At 39.1% G+C, this 21,335-nt stretch overlaps 1 protein-coding gene across 2 annotated transcripts in view; it reads right to left on the reverse strand.

Moving 5' to 3' along the window:
* Positions 1 to 752: 752 nt before the first annotated feature.
* The window catches only part of glcci1a (glucocorticoid induced 1a), a 52,103-nt gene continuing 31,520 nt past the window's right edge, over positions 753 to 21,335 (reverse strand). The window contains exons 3-8 of one of the 2 annotated variants that reach the window (XM_033975597.2): positions 15,468 to 15,554; positions 7,742 to 7,903; positions 6,503 to 6,655; positions 5,460 to 5,673; positions 5,097 to 5,214; positions 753 to 4,692 (exon numbers count right to left, since the gene is read on the reverse strand). In XM_033975597.2, coding sequence (XP_033831488.1) covers positions 4,419 to 4,692; positions 5,097 to 5,214; positions 5,460 to 5,673; positions 6,503 to 6,655; positions 7,742 to 7,903; positions 15,468 to 15,554 — 1,008 coding nt within the window. In that variant the 3' untranslated portion in view covers positions 753 to 4,418. Of the gene's footprint in view, positions 4,693 to 5,096; positions 5,215 to 5,459; positions 5,674 to 6,502; positions 6,659 to 7,741; positions 7,904 to 15,467; positions 15,555 to 21,335 lie in introns of both variants that reach the window. The other variant, XM_033975596.2, reaches the window with a different exon arrangement.

The following is a 21,335-nucleotide window of genomic DNA, read 5'->3' on the forward strand; positions in this document are numbered from 1 at the left end:
GATGTCATCAAGTGGTAGTTTAAGTTAACAGCTCCTTTTTACCTTTTGTTTAGTAGAGAGTGGAAATTCCAGGGCTGAAATTATCCAAATGTTTTTGAAGGTGAAGGTGTGTGGTATTTAAAAGCACAGTGGAGCACTTGTATAACAATTTATGATTTTTAAGCATTAAAGCTGTACTTGAATAAATTCAAGATAGGAAAGTTCAATGCCATACTGTGGAACATCCCAGGCAAAGCAATAACCCCATGGAGACAAGCAAGAATTGTCCTTGTAGCAAAATTTACCATTTGCGTCAACAACACTGAGTAACCAGGGACCTATTATCTTCAGATCTTGAGCTAGGCTTGGTCGGGAGTACCTAGTTGGAGAATTTAGCCTGTGTGCAACTAGAGGAACCAATTCAGACACGAGCAAACTCCACAGAGATGCTATAGAACACGTGTCAAACTCAAGGCCCATGGGCCGAATGTGGCCCTCCATGTCATTTCATGTGGCCCACAACAAGGTAAATTAAAAGGTACGAGTGTGTTAAAATGTCAGTTTATCAGGAGATAGCAAGTTATACAGCCATATTTTTTACATCTATGGAAATACAGATGCAATATTTGTAAATTGAATAAGTGATAAATACAGAAAGTTTATTTATTTTAGTTTACATCGGGCCCTTTGAAAGCGAACATTTTACTGATGGACCTTGGTGAAAATATGTTTGACACTCCTGCTATAGAAGAACAGACACAAGAGAGACCAATCGACCCATAGTCTTTTTTATTGCCATTGTGCATGAACTGTTGACACTGCAGGTTACACAGGGAGTTTCCGATGTGGTGAGCAGAGTAAATGAACTTTGACCTGCCTGTGCTGTGCTCCGGTCATCCTCCGTGCTGGTTTCGTGTAGAGTGATGGCTTTAGCGATAACGTACAAACCTGCTAGCTAACACACCTAGCTAGCTAGCGTTGCCCATCCTACCCTACCTTCCTTTCTTCTGCCATTCACCGGAAAACCAACTGGAATGCAAGATGAGACAATAACACCTTATTTATTGCACACGTCTACCAATGCTGAGTATAGTTTTGTGGACATTGGGAAAAAGCTCTCAGTAGGTAGGTAGGTAAGGTGCTGGAACATCTTTTGGATTAAGAAACCACGACATAGCCGTCTTAAGAAAGCCACGTATATACAAAACATGAGTGGAGTCAGACAAGCGCACGATAGAACGCAATAGTAAATGCTGATTATGTTATAAATATGAAGGCGGTTAATCATTTACATAGGGTGATGTCGAGATGTCTTTGAAGCTTAGGTAAAGCATGGGGTCATTTTAAGACATGTTTTTAGGTGGAATTAAAGAACCTTGTACAGAAATGGCAAGTTTCAGGTCAGTACTGGACACATCAAGTGCTATAGCTTAAAAAAGGTACAGTGGTAATGTGTAATGTAGGCGCATGGATATCTTGGAGTGAGTCGGTTAAGCAGTGGATGAATCTAGTGGAATGCTTTCAATGGAATTACGATAATTTTCAACAGTCTTAAATCTGGAGGTTGCCTGGATGCAGAGGAGACAAGATTTGATTTAAAAAATTGAGTTTTTAAATGCTGAATGCAATTTTGGTTGGAACTAATAGACAGAAAAATGTGACGAGTGAGAAATGTGTGCGAAATAAAACAAAATGATCTAACATAAGATAAAACTTGCTTTAAAAAAGGAAGTAAAAGGTAAGAAACAAAAAAAACAAAAAACAAAAAACACAATCAGATAATTTTACTTTGAAAAATATAACGAAGCCAGTGAAATATCTTAGGCAAATTTTAGGAAATGTAATATCCCTTTGGAATTATCTACATTTTTAATCAAAATATTAAAAATGAAATATATTAAATCTTGTAAACCCTGCAGCAGGCTTGACTCCAGTGTTTGATTCTGATTGGTTTATAATGTAGTGTTAGACTCATCCACTTCTGGTCTCCCGATATCTCATTTTACCATTTATATATAATCATATATGTACCTATAGGGCTGCACAATACATAGCAAAATTGTTACTGAAATGTCCAAATAGAAAAAAAAAAAAAGTCTTTCACGTAACAAGTTTTCTAGTTATTGAGTTTAAAATTACAACATGTAGGGATTTAAACAATATGGCAAAAATAATTACATAAAATATGATTCCTCATAGAACGCTTGTATTTACTTGGAGTTACCCCCCAATATCCCCCAAAATATATTATTACAGTTAACAAATATACATTGTTTGTATTATATTGTGCAGCTCTACTGGACAGCCTGCCCCTCACAGTGCATTTGGTCCACACATTTCCTTTTATAATCCAGTCCTCGACTCAGTGGAACAATGTTTAGCCTGGAATGGGAATGAGAACCAAAGGTGACTTGTTTTCCGTATTTAAGATCTCATAATGGACACTCATCCTAAATTACCTGAGTATATCGACTCTGATTGAAATACCTGAAGCAAGGCCAGATGCAGACACGAGCAACCACGTGCCGCCATTTAGGTTTTTTGTTTTGTCCAAATGTTCGAGACAGGGTTGGAATAGTGGCCATGAAGAGACAGTCGCAACAACGCATTTTTTAAAAACGTAAACATGAAATGTTATGACTGAAAATTAAAAACAAAACAATGCTTTGACAAAATGTTTTGTTGAAAAATGCAAAGTAAATAAAGTTAAGTAGAACTGTTTCAAAAATAATAATTTGTACATTTGAAAATAAAAACTAAAATTCTATATATTCTTTTGGCCAGTTTTGTCCTTTGACTTGTCTAAATATTTGTATTACTTTTGAATTAAAAATTTTCCATCCAAATTTCACATTTATTAATTCTGAATTTTATACAATTAGTTTAAAGGTGCACTATATCAGCTGCTTGTTTTCGTAAGTTATTGTCAAATACGGTTCATCTGGTCATCTGGATAATTAATTTTAATTGATTCTTCTTTCCATAAGCTATTGCTTTGCCCAGAATGTTCCACAGTATGGTATCACACATATCTCCATGGAGACAAGAAGGTTACACCAGCAGGCCAAGGTTTTTTTTTTCCTTTTCTGAAATAAGAACCACCTGTAATTTAATAAATGTAATATAGATAAGTTTAATGCCAACCTGTGGAATATTTAGGCAAAGCAATATTTCCATCAAGCAGACCTCCACAAGAAAAGTTACATAGTGGACCTTTAAAGGGCCTATATTATGCTATTTTCTGATCTATTGTAATGCAATGTAATATATTGTAATGTTGTTTCCTGATGTGTTTTGTTTCTTTCACACATTTAACACACAAGCCCTGCATATTTAGGCTGTGTTCTTCACTCAACCAGAAAAGGAAAACCTTGTTTCACCTTATGATGTCATGTCGTAATACAGCAAGTGCTCCACTGTGTTTTTAAACTCTATACATCTTCACGAGATTATTTCAGCCCTGGAATTGTCAATGTCGACTAAACAAAGGGTAAAAAGAGCTGATAACTTGAAAACTACCATTTCATGGCATCACAAAGTGAAACAGCATTTTGAGCTTTGGAGATGTGACAGACTAATAATAAAGTGTGAAACATGTGAATGAAACAAAACATAGCTCTGGGTGTATTTTTGATGAGGTAACATTCTGACATGGCTTAAAGCTCACAAGAATCAATTTTGTGTACAGACCTTTAAATTATTTTGCTACCTCTTTATGTTGTTATTTGATCTTTTTATATTTTTTTAACTTATTTTGTTCTTTTAAGTTATTTTCTCTTTTACCTTTTTCCTTAAAAGGTATTATATTACGCAAAATTGACTCTTGTGAGGTTTAAGCCATGTTAGAATGCTGTTACCGCCTCAAAAACAGACCTGGAGTTGTATGTTTTTGGTACGTTTCTGATGAGGAAACATCATAACATAGATTGGAAAACAGCATAATAAGGGCCCTATTTGTATCGTTGTTGTGACTCGCCCTTCTAGGCCACCGTACTTTGAACATGTGACCTGGATAGGGTAAACATAATCCTGTAGAGTACAGCCTGTTACACAGCAATACACAGTTTAGGAGTTTTTTTTAAACAAGCATTTTTCTTTCTTTTCGTAGATATATATATACGTGTGTCTATATATATGCTTAAAGAGCTTATTCATACTGTGAATGTTGAAACCGAACACAACACATAATTTAACTTCAGAAATATACTACCGCTTTAAAATGCATGCCCCCCCTCCCCTGCCTTTCTGAATAGTGCTCCATTGCGCCTCCAGTGGCCAGTCTGTTGTGGTGAGTGTGGTTACTGGGACATAGTTGCTACGCCATGCAGAGATCGCGGGGTTTTGAAGAGAGGAAGAGAGAAAGAGAGAGAGAGAGAGAGAGAGAGAGAGACAGAGCGCCCCCTAGTTGCAGTCAGTATTGGGGGGTTTTGGTTCGTGGCCTAGCTGATTGCGGCATCATCTGTCTGGGGAGCATCAGTCTCTGTGGGGGGGTCCTCGGGTGGGTCGTCCGTGCTGGTGCTGGTGGACACCTGTGTGGGGGGCCCGTGCAGAGCGGCTGCTGCCCCCCCCTCACGGTCCTCAGCGGTGGGGGGCAGGGGCAGCGAGCCGGGCAGTTTGACGGGGCAGAAGGCCGAGCCTGTGGGGATGAAGTTGACCTTGTTCTTGTCGGGGCAGGAGAAGAGAGGCACGGAGGCTGGCGTGGACTGCCTAGAACTGGACACAGCACAGGGTCACGGTGAGGAGGATTATAGGTTTAATCTGCTACACACTAACAGCTTCTAAATCTCATTGGTTGATTGACATCTTGATGCTACAAAATGAAAATGTATAAATAAATTCTCAAGAAGTAACATTTATATTATATTTGGTCAATATAATTATTCCAATAATAATCATTTAAAATGGTAATTTTTAAGACCTCTATTTTTAAGCAGCTCTCAGACCTCACGAAAGCGTTGAAGTGAGGGTCCCAGCGGGGTTGGGAATCACTGTGCTAATGGGTTGGTTTTGATGGATTAAGCTGACTTGTTCATATGGTATCTTCAAATAAAGTTCACTCCTTAGATGATCAACTGAACAAAACAAAAATAATTTATAAAAAAAGTAGCAGAACGCACCTCTCCTCAAAGGCTTTGACTTTCTCACAGCCCTCTGGAGGCTCCCTCTTGAACATGTAGCTGTTGTTGGGTTTGGGCGAAGATGCAAACTTGGGCAGAGGAGAACTGCTTCCACTGTCTGTCACACACACCAAATAACATGAGACACAATACTATTTTGGAGTAATCCACCAAATACAGAAATGTGCAGTTAAAATTTGGTATAGACTAATTTCTGTTCAGCTTACCTGAGTTTTAAAGGGATTTAGTTTGAATTTGTAATGGTAGTATTTTTGGTTTATATTTCAAATTAAATCTCAAAAACATAAACATTGTTCCATTAAGAAAGTATGAACATCCACACCTTGATGTGGTTTGAGTTACCTTTATCTCTGTCATAGAGCAGTTCATCTGTGGAATAGGGGCTGCCGTCGTGTGATCCTCCGGGAGGGCATGCAGGCGAGGGGCAGGGGGACAGGCTGGAGCAGCTGCTGGAGCGTCCCGGAGCAGAGGGGGTCTGAGTGTCCACACTGCGGCTGCTACTGCTGCGCTGCTGAGGGGGAAAGGGAGCGCGACGCCCGTCTGGGACCTCCAGGGACTGAACATACACAAGAACACCTTTAAGGAGAGGGTATTTTAATTCTATGGGGTATTAACTTCTAATGCATAACATATTTAGATCACCATGTTTCATTTTTGATGCTTAGAGTCTCCTGTCCCTTTACTCTCATCGCTAAGTCACTCCCCCTTCGGAGCATTATCACAACACAACCAGCATGCATCCCGCTAATGAAACTACCGCATATCACATCAGGTTTGTCAAGTTGCCATGTACAGATTTGTATGTTTTTATGTTTATGGAGAATTGTCATGTGTGAGCATGGGTGACGTAGGCTTGTGGATTGAGTATTGGACAGAATCTTACAGCTAACTGTAAGGAGGGTCCAAAAAGGGTGAGAGAAAGAGCACTAAAATACTCAAACATACATGGATGATATTTAAAACCTCTTCATAGTGAAAAGCTCTCATAATATCTCTGCATTTTACGACCAGTCAAAAGTTTGGGCACACCATCTCTTATAATGTGTGTGAGTTTTTCTTTATTTTTGTCACTTTCTACACTTTATCTACATACAGAAGACATCAAAACTTCAAAGTGCCACCCTTTGCTTTGTTACAAAATATTTAGTAGTTATTGAAATTTTCTTTACTCCATAATTCCATATATCTTGCTGTCTTTGTTTTCATATGCATTTAAAATGTAGACAGTAGTAAAAATAAAATAAAAATAAAAAAAACATAAGAGGGTGTGTCCAAACTTTTGACTGGCATTGTATGCTCTGAATTGTTCATTGCTATTGCCATGGTGCTAATTTTTCATCCATCTGAAGCCCGTGGATAACAAGTGCCGTTGAAGGTGTGAGGACCTTGAGCTCCTCTTTGTCCCCGTTGTCCCGGATGAAGACCTTCTCCAGCTCGTGGTTGATGCCCTCCATGCTGCTGGGGACCCTGGAGATCGAGGGCTTTGGCACCGTGATGTTGGACAGTGGCATCTGGGCCGACTTCGACATGGAAGCCTGCTGCTGCCAGGACAGACACAACATGATATTCATTAATACATACTGCATTTGGCTGCATAGTTCAGCTTGTAAAGTGAATCATGTATTGGGTATTTCGTATGTCAAAATATCAAATGTGTTCACCCAAAATTATTCAAATTGTTTAACTTTTACATACTGTACCTTTAAATTAAAGGGATAGAATGTGACTTTCTGGAGGTCACATATTACCTGCATGATTACATGTTCCACTTTGAAACATTTTCCATAGAGATAGATATGTTTTATGCCATACAGTGAAATAATATAGCCAAAGGAGCAACATTCTCAAGGAAATAAGCAGCAGAAGGAGGTCTTCCTTCAGGCCAAATAAGTCAGGTTTGAGAAGAAGTAAGTCTTTTAGTGCAATAAACACAACCAACATGAAAAAACATGTTCTTGTTTTAGACTATATTTACATTTACATACTCTAATGATCTGATATTTTACATTTAATTCAAGGTTGACACCTTTTGTGTTCTACTAAGTATTAATGTGCTGTTGTTAATGTATCTGCTTTTGTATGTGGCACTTGGTTGCTTTGTGACAAGTTGATGTGGAGCTTCTATTGTCAGTGACTGGTCAGTTAGGGACTGGCTCTGCTGAATTGAGACTGCTGTTGTTTTCCTCTTGTTTTGGCCGAGTTACAGCCTACAGTAGCCTTTGTGTTCAGAAAATAAACAACAAGAAGAACTTTTCCCTCACAACAGAATGCTAGAAAACTGTGACTTTAAGAAAACGTGTACTTTTTGGAACATGGATAAATGTGACATCTGTAATCACAATTATGATAGAACTCAAGTGGAAAAATGGATGCAGATGTGGCCAAGCAATGTTGACCCACAGAATTTATAACATACAAGAACTTTAACTGACTAATCACCACATGTAAAATTATAATTTTCAATTAACATTTTCTTGGTTTAAAATACACCACACTGTCACTTTCTACCACTCTTACGATGCAAGGTACATTTTCCATAGTATATTTCATAGCTGTATACCGGTACTTGTCATTCTAATGTTGTGGTACACGTGTTGGTGGCCAGTGGCCACATGGGGCTGTACCTGTGGATGTCCCTCCAGAGCAGATGCTGTGTGGCTGGGGTACAAGCTGTTGTAGATCTGGGGGGTAGGAGGGTGGTAGTGGTGGGGGGACAGGTGGTCTTTGTCTTTACTAGGACGACCCCCCTGTTTGCTGCGCTGGAGCTGGTGCCGAAGCTTGGCTAGCTGTGGACACAAGGTAGACGGAAAAGAGAAATTATGTCTTAAGGCCCTGTACCTGATTTTTCCCATGTACCGGTATATGAGCAAAATTTGTATTGCCCCAGTAGAGATATATTGGAACACAGGGGACTTATTTTGACCTCAAGAGCTGCTTATACATCTGCTTCCAGTTACAGAGCGTTTAACTGTATGATGACCTCTGCTCTGGTCTCTGAAATTTGTGAAAAAAAAAAGATCTTATAAACTCATCGCAGTGAATGATTAGGATGCTCTGAATGCATAAGAGAAGTGAGGTAGCGCCTTAAAGTCCCTCAATCAGCCAGAAAAGTTTGGCGTTACTTCGATTGTGGGAAAGAATATTGTGACTTTTCAAGATAGGATTGATGACAGTAAGGCAATACTACTATCATTTACAGTGTCTAAATTATCATATCTAAATGACCTTTATTAACCCTTTATTGCATGAAAATGGATATAGTTTTCAAGCAAAGCTATTATATAATAGCCAGGAGAGTCAGGTTTAAAAACTGCTTCTGATGGTCCATACAGTTCCCAGATTGAGCCAGCAGGTGTCACTGTTTAACTTACAGTTTCACATACAGTTAGCTGACACATTTGCCATATTATATTTAAAAAGTATAGATATAGAACTCACAGCTAAAAACTGTCAACCTACCTTTTCCATAGATTATAGGTTTAGTTAAATCACCCCAGTCAAATCCTGAACAGCCACCATAACTCCACTCTTATTCTGCATAAAACATCTACAAACCCCTTATAAAAATGAATGAGATTTCTTCTTAGTTAAGCTGTTCAAAAAATATATTGCTAATGTAATCATAATTTAAAAAAAAACTAATTTCCAAAAACCTAGACATGCAAATTAATAAAAATGAAAGTATTTGCCACTACATCCCATTGGCATATATTAGTTCTGACATAACTCAACTTGCAGTGCTGCGGTCTTAAATCCAAATGGCCACCCGTAGGCGTGGAATGATTAGGCTGTATATAAAGACATGTAACAGCAGGGGTGCTTACAGATCCTGCCTCACAGCAAGATGTATGTCTCTGCATGTCCTGCTTATATAACTGCCAGCTCTATGTTAGACTATTGCATACAAATCATGCCATTATACTGCCATAATACAGTTTTTGTACAGTATACACTACCAGTCAAAAGACTGGACACACCTTCAATGCTTTTTTTTCTTTATAAAATGTATAAAGAATAAAGAAAAAAAATATACGGAATACGTCAAATATATTAAGCAATAAAAATAAAATAAATAATTAAATAAACTTAATATACTAACTATATTGTATATTCATATGTTAAACATAGCCAGCCTTTGCTTTGCTGATAGCTCAATAAGTTTCATAAAGTCTCCTGAAATGGTTTTACTTTACAGGTGGGCTAAGTCAGGGTCAAGAAATGCCAAGTGTCCAAAGGTGTGATCAAAGCAAAGGGTGCTTATTATTACAAAATCTAAAACCTAAAACAACACTACCGGACACACCTCCTCATTCAATGTTTTTATTTATGTTTACAATGTTCTACTGCATTTTAGATACATAGGGAAATATCAAATATATTAGGCCAGATATGCAAAAAAAAAAAGAAGTTAAATAACACCACAAATTCCAAAAGTAGCCACACTCTTTGCTTTGTTGACAGTGCTGCCGACCATGGCCTTCTCTCAATGAGCTTCTTGATGTGAAGCCCCCTGAAATGATATTCACTTCACAGCTGTGACTTGTCAGGGTCAAGAAATGCCAAGAGTGTGCAAAGCAGCGATAAAAGAGTGGCAATTTTTTTAAAACAAATTTTGAGTTAATTTTAAGTTTATTTTTTCTTACATTCCACATGTGTCATTCATACCTTTGATGTCTTCAGTGAGAATTTATAATGTAAATAATCATGGAAATAAAGAAAGCCCCTTTTCATTTTTGATTAATGGAGAAAATAAGATCAGAGCCATGAAATATCTATTAAATAGTGAGGCAGATATGAGTCCTACTGTTATACGCTCCACTGTGAATTTATGGATATAATAACAGCATGGAGGAGTGAGGACAACCGCAGGCCAGAGGCTGAAAAACTTTTGTCTCTGTCCACAGTCCTTATTGGACTGAAAGTAAGCGCAGATTTGACATGCGTTTTGGAGCGGAGTTTATTCACCGGTTTCCTCGTATACAAAAGTCATGTGTGTGCGCGTACATGCCTGGGCACTCACACTGGACAAACGTATCATGCTTTTGGGGATATCTGTGTTTGGGCATGGCTCCATTGGGCCTTAAATTATGTTTTTGTTTTAACTGACAAGTAAAAGAAAAAGCGTTAATTCACTCGCTCTCCCGTCTCCCTCACCTCTGTACAGAGCGTTAAAGCCAGTGCGAGATGATGAGGCCAATGCGCTCAGGCCACACTCTGGTGCACAGAGCTAAATGCTCTGATTTCTCATGAGATGGGGTTTTTAAATCTATTTGTGAATTTGAAGAGAGGCATCAGACTGTAGATATTTCACATTGTGTTTACTTACTCAAACGAGACTTTCTATTACATGAGGTCAGACAGAAAACTAGACACAAAAGATGTCAAAGATCAACTATTGAAACTGAACATAAGAGGTCTCACTCCACACTTACTACAGTGAACTGTAAAGATTCTTAAAAACATCGACCTCTCACTCTGACTAGTTTTTGAAGTCAATATTTGTTTAATAGCTTTTTATTGATTAAACTTATAGGCTTCTACTCATTCTGTTTTAACTTTACAACAATGTCAATTCTTAATGTTATTTGATCAAATATACAACTCTGAATAAATAAAATGAGTAGTGTGTAGTATAAACTAAATATTTTAACAGTTAAAGAAAATCATGTTTTGATGCACCCAAATGAAAGTCTTAGGTGCACCTCTGCACCCAAGTCAAATGGTAAGTCTGGACCCCTGAGGGGTATCCAAACATTTGACTGGTAGTGTAGATGTCGGACAGCTACACTGAAAATTTAAAGCTGAAGTACCTAACTTTTTTCTCTTAAATATTAATAAATCCTGTTTTTTCCCCTAGAAAATACATTGTAAAAGCAGAAATCAGACCACTACACACCGTCTTCCACTGTCTTAGGAAACATTGTATCTAATGCAATTTTGTAAAGAAGAGCCATGTGAGTCACTAAGTGTCGCTTTGGGAGGAGAGCTGATTGGCTGTGCAGCGGTGGTCCTCCCTGCTTCACTTTTCTGTATGGAAAAGCTATTCTAAATGTGTGATAGTGGCAAAATAACCATGCATGTGAATCCTAGTGATGTATCAAAGTGTTTGTGAGAGCTAGGAGCAAGTTAGGTTTAAATACATTCTTGCTTCTTTAGTTGTTTTACAATCAGGTACTCCAGCTTTAAAATAATAAATTTATAAATAACACAAAATTATTTCCCGAAAAAGTACTTGTCTGTCTGTGAGCCAATCACAGCCTCCTCAGCTTCTCCATCTCCTCCTCCTGTGACTTTCTAGCTGCCGATGTCCAAGCACCAACGTATCCATCCCATAAGCTATTACATTAGTGCATATGACAGGTTAGACTACACATTTTACCACAACCTAGTAGACATGGTTATATTTCAAGATTTTACTAAAAATTCTTGCCTAGTTTTCACTAGTTTTCAATGAATGGTGAAGCAAATTAGCATGGAAGTGTATAAAATATATTTATTTTATATTTATCTGCTCTCTGAGGTTTAGTGTTGCCTAGATGTTTACCAGCCGTACACAAGTTGAGAAATCTCAACTGAATGCTGGTGGCAGTTAGCTCAGATGCCACTTTTACACAAGTACAAGTAAAACCGATAAAATTAACCTGATTTTTTAAATGTGAAACTTTTTTTTTAGTTTGTTTTAGTTTATAGGCCTAAATGTGACTAAAGATGGCTACATAATATATATAAAGGCTTAAAAATATGACATTTACAAATATGAGCAGGCTACGACCCAATATGCTTTGTGTAACACAGAGGAAAAGGGGCAGGTCTCCAACACCGTGGCACTGTATTCTGGGCTTCTAATTACTGCATTAAATTATCAGTGAAAAATTGTATTATCTGAAAAAAAAAATACTGGGGACTGGCTCTGGTGTTACAAAATCTTCCCGGACTAGCCGAGTTGCTAAGTGGATGATAGCATTAGCATTGAACTGCACGACTACAAATTATATGTCTATGGGACATTCATAGAGGTAATTCTATAACTGTTACCTAGCAACCATACTGTAAGCAAGGGCCAAAACGTGCATAATTGAAATTGTTGCTGCATTTTGGATGAAATTTTTGTAATGACATATATAGCGGGATTTCTTTTTAAAAATCAACACTACTTCCTGTAATTTTCAACTTTAAATTTATAGCTTTTCTTCACAAAACTGACACTTGACTAAAACTATGCAAAATATTTACTGAAAGTACTCCTGCACCAAATGAAGTAATCATTTGCAAAATATGGAAACCTGTCCTATGCACTTTAAGCCTGACCATTTGGCTGGAGGATGCCTTTTAATAACCTTGATAATAATTTATGGCCTGTATTCATGTCCAGACACAGTTAGAAGTCTTTATAGTGTGGAGGAATGTGTCAGATTAGCTTTGCCCACAGCCACAATGGCTATTGGTTCCCTCCCATCTCGTCACCCTCTCTGCTGGTTGTGGTCTGCTGCAGGAGCCAGCTGGGCCTTGGCTCTCCATAAAAATGTGGAGGGTAATGGCCAGTGCAGAAGAAAGGAAAGTGTGTAGTTAGGAGTGAGAGAGGCTTATCAGGCACCACCCTGCTGCTGCTCAGGGCCGTCAGATAGGGAAGAAAGGTGTTAAGAAAGTGAAGGATGGTTGTTAAAGGGCAATATAATGTAATAATTTACATTAATTTGGGTAGTAATACTACTAAGTGATTTTACAATTCACAGCGGCATGGTGTTGTTACTGGCTAACACTTATGCCTCACAGCAAGGAGGTTTCGGGTTTGATTCCCGTGTCATCCGGTGTTTCTGTGCGGAGTCTGCATGTTTTTCCCTGTGTCTGGATGGGTTTCCTCTGGGCATTCTGTTTTCCCCCATCAACCAAAAACATGCAACATAGGTCAAATCCTCCAGCTAATGTAGTCCTGACGAAGACTACCTCAAGATCTGGAGATGGGTCCCCGGGCGCAGCACTGCAGCGCACGCTGCTTCTGACAGGTTGCCCCAGCGGCATTTAAGAATGGGTCAAATGCAGCTGTGGACTTTCCCTACTGGGACAATTAAGTGTACAATAAAGTGGTCTGCTTTCGGTCACCTTGGGAGAGGTATTTCACCTATAGTGCTTGGAAGAAACTGAAAAAATGTATCAAGAATATGTATTCAGAATACAATATGCATGTCGGTTACTTTTTCATTTGGTGGTATTCAGAATGAAGTTAAAGTGTTGAAAAAAAGTATTTGCCCCCTTCCTGATTTCTTCCTTTTTTGCACGTTTCACACTTAACAGTTTCAGATCATCAAACAAATTTAAATTTTAAACAAAGATAACCCAAGTAAACAAAAGAAGCAGTTTTTCTGTGATGATTTTATTTGTTAATAGAAAAATACTATCCAAACCTACATCCTGTGTGAAAAAGTAACTGCCCCCTTGTTAAATGATTAGGTAACTGTGATTACTCATATTATTGTGAAAAGCTCATTTTAATTTCATTGCCACACCCAGGCCTGATTGGTGCCAGACCTTTCAAATCAAGAGATCACTTAAATAGAACCTGTCTGACAAGGTGAAATAGGCCATATTGAACCCAAGACATCATGCTGCAATCCAAAGAAATTCAGAAGCAGATAAGAAAAGTAATTGACATGTCTCAGTCTTGAAAAGGTTACAAACCATCTTTAGGACTCCAAAAAACCATGTTGAGAGGTCACAACGGAACCCAGAACAACATCTAAAACAACTGCAGGCCTCACTTGCCTCAGTAAAGGTCAGTGTTCATGACTCAACCATAAGAAAGAAACTAGACAAATGGCATGCATAGCAGAGTTCCAAGGCAAAAGCCACTGCTGACAAAAAAGAATATAAAAGCTCGTCTCACTTTTGCCAAAAAACATCTTGATGATCCCCAAAGCTTTTAAGAAAAAATTCTGTGGACTGATGAAACATAAGTTGAAGGTTTTGGAAGGAGTGCATCCCGTTACATCTGGCGTAAAATTAACACAGCATTTATAAAAAGAACATCATGCCAACAGTGAAACATGGCGGTGGCAGCGTCATGGTTTGGGGCTGCTTTGCTGCTTCAGGATCTGGACGACTTGCTGTGATTGAAGGAACCATGACCTCTGCTCTCTAACAACAAATCCTGAAGGAGAATGTCTGCCCATCAGTTAGAGACCTCAAGCTAAAGTGCACTTAGGTTCTGAATGGTATAAAAAAATAAAATTAGGGTTTTGGAGTGGCCTACTCAAAGTCCAGACCTGATTATGACCTTAAAAAGGTGGTTCATCCTCGGAAACTCTCCAGTGTGGCTGATTTAAAACAATTCTGCAAAGAAGAGTGGGTCAAAATTCTTCCACAGCGATGTGAAAGACTCATGGCCAGTTATTGAAAAATTAAGAAATCAGAAAGGGGACAACTATTTTTTCACAACACTGTACTTTTCTCAAATCAAATTGCAGTTCTTGATCACACAATTTAGCCTTCAAACACTGCACAGTGTTGGAGAGAAAAGCAGAAACAATTGTGGTCAATGCATGTGTAATTTTTCCTTCTCTATTAGTGATAATAATTGCATAAACTGATAAAAAAAATAGCTGTTTGTAATCCTGTGTTGCAGCTTTAAACTATAATTTAAATGCAACTATGCGTGAAAGTATTCCAAATATTTAGAATACGGTAATTGGCCCAGATGCATCAGAACACATTACAAAATCCATTTTAATTTAGGCATTCAAAACTCTATATTATAGAATAGAATATTTTCTATTTAGTTATAACTAAATACATTGCCAAAGGATTCTTCCCATCAGTGTTCACATATTCTAACTTGCATTATGTTGATTTTTGGAAAACACACTTCCATCGTCAATGAGGCATTTGGACTGCTCAGAGAAGACAAAAGCAAAATAACCCTAGTTAAAAGCTCAAAAAAGCACATTTTGCATAATGTGTCCTTTAAATAGTTGAGATATTAACAATTTTATCTTTGGTGTAATATTTAGCTTACACACTTTTTTATTGAACCAGCCGGGATCTTGTTATTGTTTTATGTAATATGTTAACATGTACGGTGAAATTTTAAGATCCTTACTAACTCTTTAAGAGAATCATAGTGCGGTTTATCTAGGTTAACTTATGTTAGTTGATGTTATAATAACAGGCCCATGTGTGCGCAACATGGTGCTGTATTTATAATAATACATTTTATTTATAGGGCGCCTTTCTGGGCACTCCAGGTCACCTTACAATACAATATATACATATACAGACAGTTAAAATCAACATTTAAGAACATACAGTTAAAAGCATTCAGATAAAAAACATTGAAGAAGGACAGGGCATATTTACCTCTTTGAGCTGATCAGCACTGCCCCAGGATGCCGAGTGTTGGTGGCTCCTCTTCTCTGCACTGTGTTCACTCCAGCATCCAGGAGTCTGATGGAAACAATGCGTTTGTATTAAAAACAGTTACAGGAACAACACTTTCATTTTTTAGATGTTAAAATGGTATGCATTTTGCCTCAAATATGAACAAATAAATAAATATGAGCATAACACTGGCCACTGGAGAAAGAAAAGAGTTATTTCCAGTGCTGCTTTACACATTTTATCAAGGGTGCTATTAAAGCATGTCATGCTATAACATACCGGCCAATTACTTTGTTATAGAGTTGTGTAAGTATTATTACTTAAAATAAATATACAAATCTAAAAGACAAAATTTGACAGGCTATATTAGGAGTAGTATAAGACTACATAGTAATATTAAAGGAGTTATTATTATCATTATCATCATCATTATTATTGTTATTGTTATTGGCCCTCGCCACTCACGAAGTGATGGCGAGGGGCATTGTTCTTCCTGGGTTTCTTCTTCTTATTATTGGCCCTCGCCACTCACGAAGTGATGGCGAGGGGCATTGTTCTTCCTGGGTTTCTTCTTCTTATTATTATTATTTTTTTTCCCCCCCTGGGATCGCAATTTTCACCCCCTGAACGTCAACGAAAAGTCTCACATGGGGGTATCAAATCGACCGGCTTGGCAAAAAATTCAAGAAAATATGCATCACGAAAATGACCCACGCACACTGGCTCGACAGCGCCACCTAGAAAATTCAAAATTTTAAAATGAATTGGGAGCCGACACGCATTTTTCGCCCTAGCTTGACGAAATTCACACCAGTGATAGAGCTCATGCAGACAAGCAAAAAAGCCAATCATAGTGTGGCCCTAGGACGGACAGGAAGTCGGCTATATTGAATCGAAAATTCGCCAAATTTTTCGCAGCGTGTTTTCAAAACGCTACTAGTCTCAGGTTTTTGGTCCAAATGAGCTCAGATTTCACATGCCACATCCACACACATGGGTTTTCAAAAGTTATCCACGTTTTCTCCAAATTCCACACGGTTCGCCCGTACGCCGCCACCGAAATATGCCTTCGTTTCCTGTTTTTTCGATGTCCTCTCACGACCACAGGCATTGCCCTACAGAGCTCACATTCACATCACATATGCGAGATTGTGGCATGAGCGGAATGCAATATTAATTTTAATCAAAATGAACACTATAGCGCCCCCTACCATAGGGGTGAAACGCAAACATTATCGGATTCCTACGAAATTCGGGAAATAAATTGGGGGCATGACGAGGACCAAAAAATAATATTACGGGCATAGGTTATTTTTCACACTTGGCCACCAGGGGCGCAAAGACTCCAAAAAAAATCATTTAAAAATGCCTGACACGCACATGCATTGGTCTACACAGCTCAAATTCACATTACACGTGTGATATGAGGGTATTAATAAAATGGATTATTAATTGTAATAAAAATGAACACTATAGCGCCCCCTACCATAGGGGTGAAACGCCAACATTATCGGATTCCTACGAAATTCGGGGAATAAATCAGTGGCATCACAAGAAACAAAAAATTACATTATGGCCATGACTCATTTTCCACGGTTGGCCACCAGGGGCGCAAATACTAAAAAAAAAAATCATAAAAAAATTTCTGACACGCACATGCATTGGTCTACACAGCTCAAATTCACATCACACGTGTGATGTGAGGATATTAATAAAATGGATTATTAATTGTAATAAAAATGAACACTATAGCGCCCCCTACCATAGGGGTGAAACGCCAACATTATCGGATTCCTACGAAATTCGGGGAATAAATCAATGGCATCAGAAGAAACAAAAAATTACATTATGGCCATGAGTCATTTTCCACGGTTGGCCACCAGGGGCGCAAATACTAAAAAAAAATCCTTAAAAAATTTCTTACACGCACATACATGGTTCTAGACAGCTGAAATTCTCATCACACATGTGATATCAGGGTATTAATAGAATGCACTATTAATTGTTATGTAAATGAACACTATAGCGCCCCCTACAGTATTGGTAAAATACACAACTTTGTCCGATTGGCATGAAACTTGGGGAGATAATTGGGGGCATTAAAAGGGTCAAAAAAGTCAATTACACCATACCTGTATTATGTACGCGGTTGCCGGTGCAAAGCCACAGACCCCTCTCATATAGAGTCAGGGCCACACAGCTCAGGGCCACACTGCATATTAACATTGTTCTTCGTTTTTCTGCCAAAACAATCGCATTTTTCACCCCTTGAACATTCACGAAAAGTCTCACATGGGGGTATAGAATCGTCCGGCTCTGCGAAAAATTTAATAAAATTGGTGTCGGCAAAATGTCCCATGCCCCCTGACTCGACGGCGCCACCTAAAATTTCACCCCTATGGGAGAGGAGCCTGGTTTATTTTGGAAAACACACACAAAAATCAGAACAGTGATAGAGAATGGGGGGACAAGCATAAATATGAATTGAAGCACTGCTCTATGACAGACAGGAAGTCGGCTATATTGAATCGAAAATTCGCCAAATTTTTCGTTGCGTATTTTCAAAACCCTACTAGTCTCAGGTTTTTGGTCCAAATGAGCTCAGATTTCACATGCCGCATCCAGACACATGGGTTTTCAAAAGTTATCCACGTTTTCTCCAAATTCCACACGGTTCGCCCGTACGCCGCCACCGAAATACGCCTTCGTTTCCTGTTTTTTCGATGTCCTCTCACGACCACAGGCATTGCCCTACAGAGCTCACATTCACATCACATATGCGAGATTGTGGCATGAGTGGAATGCAATATTAATTTTAATCAAAATGAACACTATAGCGCCCCCTACCATAGGGGTGAAACGCAAACATTATCGGATTCCTACGAAATTTGGGGAATAAATTGGGGGCATGACGTGGACCAAAAAATTATATTACGGGCATACGTCATTTTTCACACTTGGCCACCAGGGGCGCAAAGACTCCAAAAAAAATCATTTAAAAATGTCTGACACGCACATGCATTGGTCTACACAGCTCAAATTCACATCACACGTGTGATATGAGGGTATTAATAAAATGGATTATTAATTGTAATAAAAATGAACACTATAGCGCCCCCTACCATAGGGGTGAAACGCCAACATTATCGGATTCCTACGAAATTCGGGGAATAAATCAATGGCATCAGAAGAAACAAAAAATTACATTATGGCCATGAGTCATTTTCCACGGTTGGCCACCAGGGGCGCAAATACTAAAAAAAAAATCATTAAAAAATTTCTTACACGCACATACATGGTTCTAGACAGCTGAAATTCTCATCACACATGTGATATCAGGGTATTAATAGAATGCACTATTAATTGTTATGTAAATGAACACTATAGCGCCCCCTACAGTATTGGGAAAATACACAACTTTGTCCGATTGGCATGAAACTTGGGGAGATAATTGTGAGCATTAAAAGGGTCAAAAAAGTCCATTACACCATACCTGTATTATGTACACGGTTGCCGGTGCAAAGCCACAGACCCCTCTCATATAGAGTCAGGGCCACACAGCCCAGGACCACACTGAATATTAACATTGTTCTTCGTTTTTCCGCCAAAACAATCGCATTTTTCACCCCCTGAACATTCACGAAAAGTCTCACATGGGGGTATAGAATCGACCGGCTCTGCGAAAAATTTCATAAAATTGGTGTCGGCAAAATGTCCCATGCCCCCTGACTCGACGGCGCCACCTAAAATTTCACCCCTATGGGAGAGGAGTCTAGTTTATTTTGGAAAACACATACAAAAATCAGAACAGTGATAGAGAATGGGGGGACAAGCATAAATATGAATTGAAGGACTGCTCTATGACAGACAGGAAATCGGCCATTTTGGATCAAAAATTCGCCGCTTCATTCGCAGCGTGTTTTCAAAACGCTACTAGTCTCAGGTTTTTGGTCCAAATGAGCTCAGATTTCACATGCCACATCCAGACACATGGGTTTTCAGAAGTTATCCACGTTTTCTCCAAATTCCACACGGTTCGCCCGTACGCCGCCACCGAAATACGCCTTCGTTTCCTGTTTTTTCGATGTCCTCTCACGACCACAGGCATTGCCCTACAGAGCTCACATTCACATCACATATGCGAGATTGGGGCATGAATGGAATGCAATATTAATTTTAATCAAAATAAACACTATAGCGCCCCCTACCATAGGGGTGAATCGCCAACATTATCGGATTCCTTTGAAATTCGGGGAATAAATCGGTGGCATCAGAAGAAACAAAAAATTACATTATGGCCATGAGTCATTTTCCACGTTTGGCCACCAGGGGCGCGAATACTCAAAAAAAAAAAACATTAAAAAATTTCTTACACGCACATACGTGGTTCTAGACAGCTGAAATTCTCATCACAAATGTGATATCAGGGTATTAATAGAATGCACTATTAATTGTTATCTAAATGAACACTATAGCGCCCTCTACAGTATTGGTAAAATACTCAACTTTGTCCGATTGGCATGAAACTTGGAGAGATAATTGTGGGCATTAAAAGGGGCAAAAAAGTCAATTACACCATACCTGTATTATGTACGCGGTTGCCGGTTCAACGCCTTGCACAGCCATTGTAATGTGTTAGTCACACATATTTATATAGAAACTGTGTGAAGGGGGGCGGATTGCGGCCGTGGGGTGGCCGGGCGGGGAAAATGGTGCGTGGGGGCAGTGGCTGGCATCGGGCGGTCGCAATGGGGGGCGGTCGCGCAGGGGGCGGTCGCACGGGGGGCGGTCGCACGGGGGGCGAGGGCCATCATCGCCGCTTGCGGCTTTAATTATTATTATTATTTTTTTTCCCCCCCTGGGATCGCAATTTTCACCCCCTGAACGTCGAAAAAAAGTCTCACATGGGGGTATCAAATCGACCGGCTTGGCAAAAAATTCAAGAAAATATGCATCACGAAAATGACCCACACACACTGGCTCGACAGCGCCACCTACAAAATTCAAAATTTTAAAATGAATTGGGAGCCGACACGCATTTTTCGCCCTAGCTTGACGAAATTCACACCAGTGATAGAGCTCATGGAGACAAGCAAAAAAGCCAATCATAGTGCGGCCCTAGGACGGACAGGAAGTCGGCTATATTGAATCGAAAATTCGCCAAATTTTTCGCTGCATGTTTTCAAAACGCTACTAGTCTCAGGTTTTTGGTCCAAATGAGCTCAGATTTCACATGCCACATCCAGACACATGGGTTTTCAAAAGTTATCCACGTTTTCTCCGAATTCCACACGGTTCGCCCGTACGCCGCCGCCAAAATACGCCTTCGTTTCCTGTTTTTTCGATGTCCTCTCACGACCACAGGCATTGCCCTACAGAGCTCACATTCACATCACATATGCGAGATTGGGGCATGAATGGAATGCAATATTAATTTTAATCAAAATGAACACTATAGCGCCCCCTACCATAGGGGTGAAACGCAAACATTATCGGATTCCTACGAAATTCGGGGAATAAATTGGGGGCATGACGTGGACCAAAAAATAATATTACAGGCATAGGTAAGTTTTCACACTTGGCCACCAGGGGCGCAAAGACTCCAAAAAAAATCATTTAAAAATGTCTGACACGCACATGCATTGGTCTACACAGCTCAAATTCACATCACACGTGTGATGTGAGGGTATTAATAAAATGGATTATTAATTGTAATAAAAATGAATACTATAGCGCCCCCTACCATAGGGGTGAAACGCCAACATTATCGGATTCCTACGAAATTCGTGGAATAAATTGGGGGCATGACATGGACCAAAAAATAATATTACGGGCATAGGCCATTTT

This window comes from Periophthalmus magnuspinnatus, chromosome 11, assembly GCF_009829125.3.
Source record: "Periophthalmus magnuspinnatus isolate fPerMag1 chromosome 11, fPerMag1.2.pri, whole genome shotgun sequence".
NCBI classification, from domain to species: Eukaryota; Metazoa; Chordata; class Actinopteri; order Gobiiformes; family Gobiidae; genus Periophthalmus; species Periophthalmus magnuspinnatus.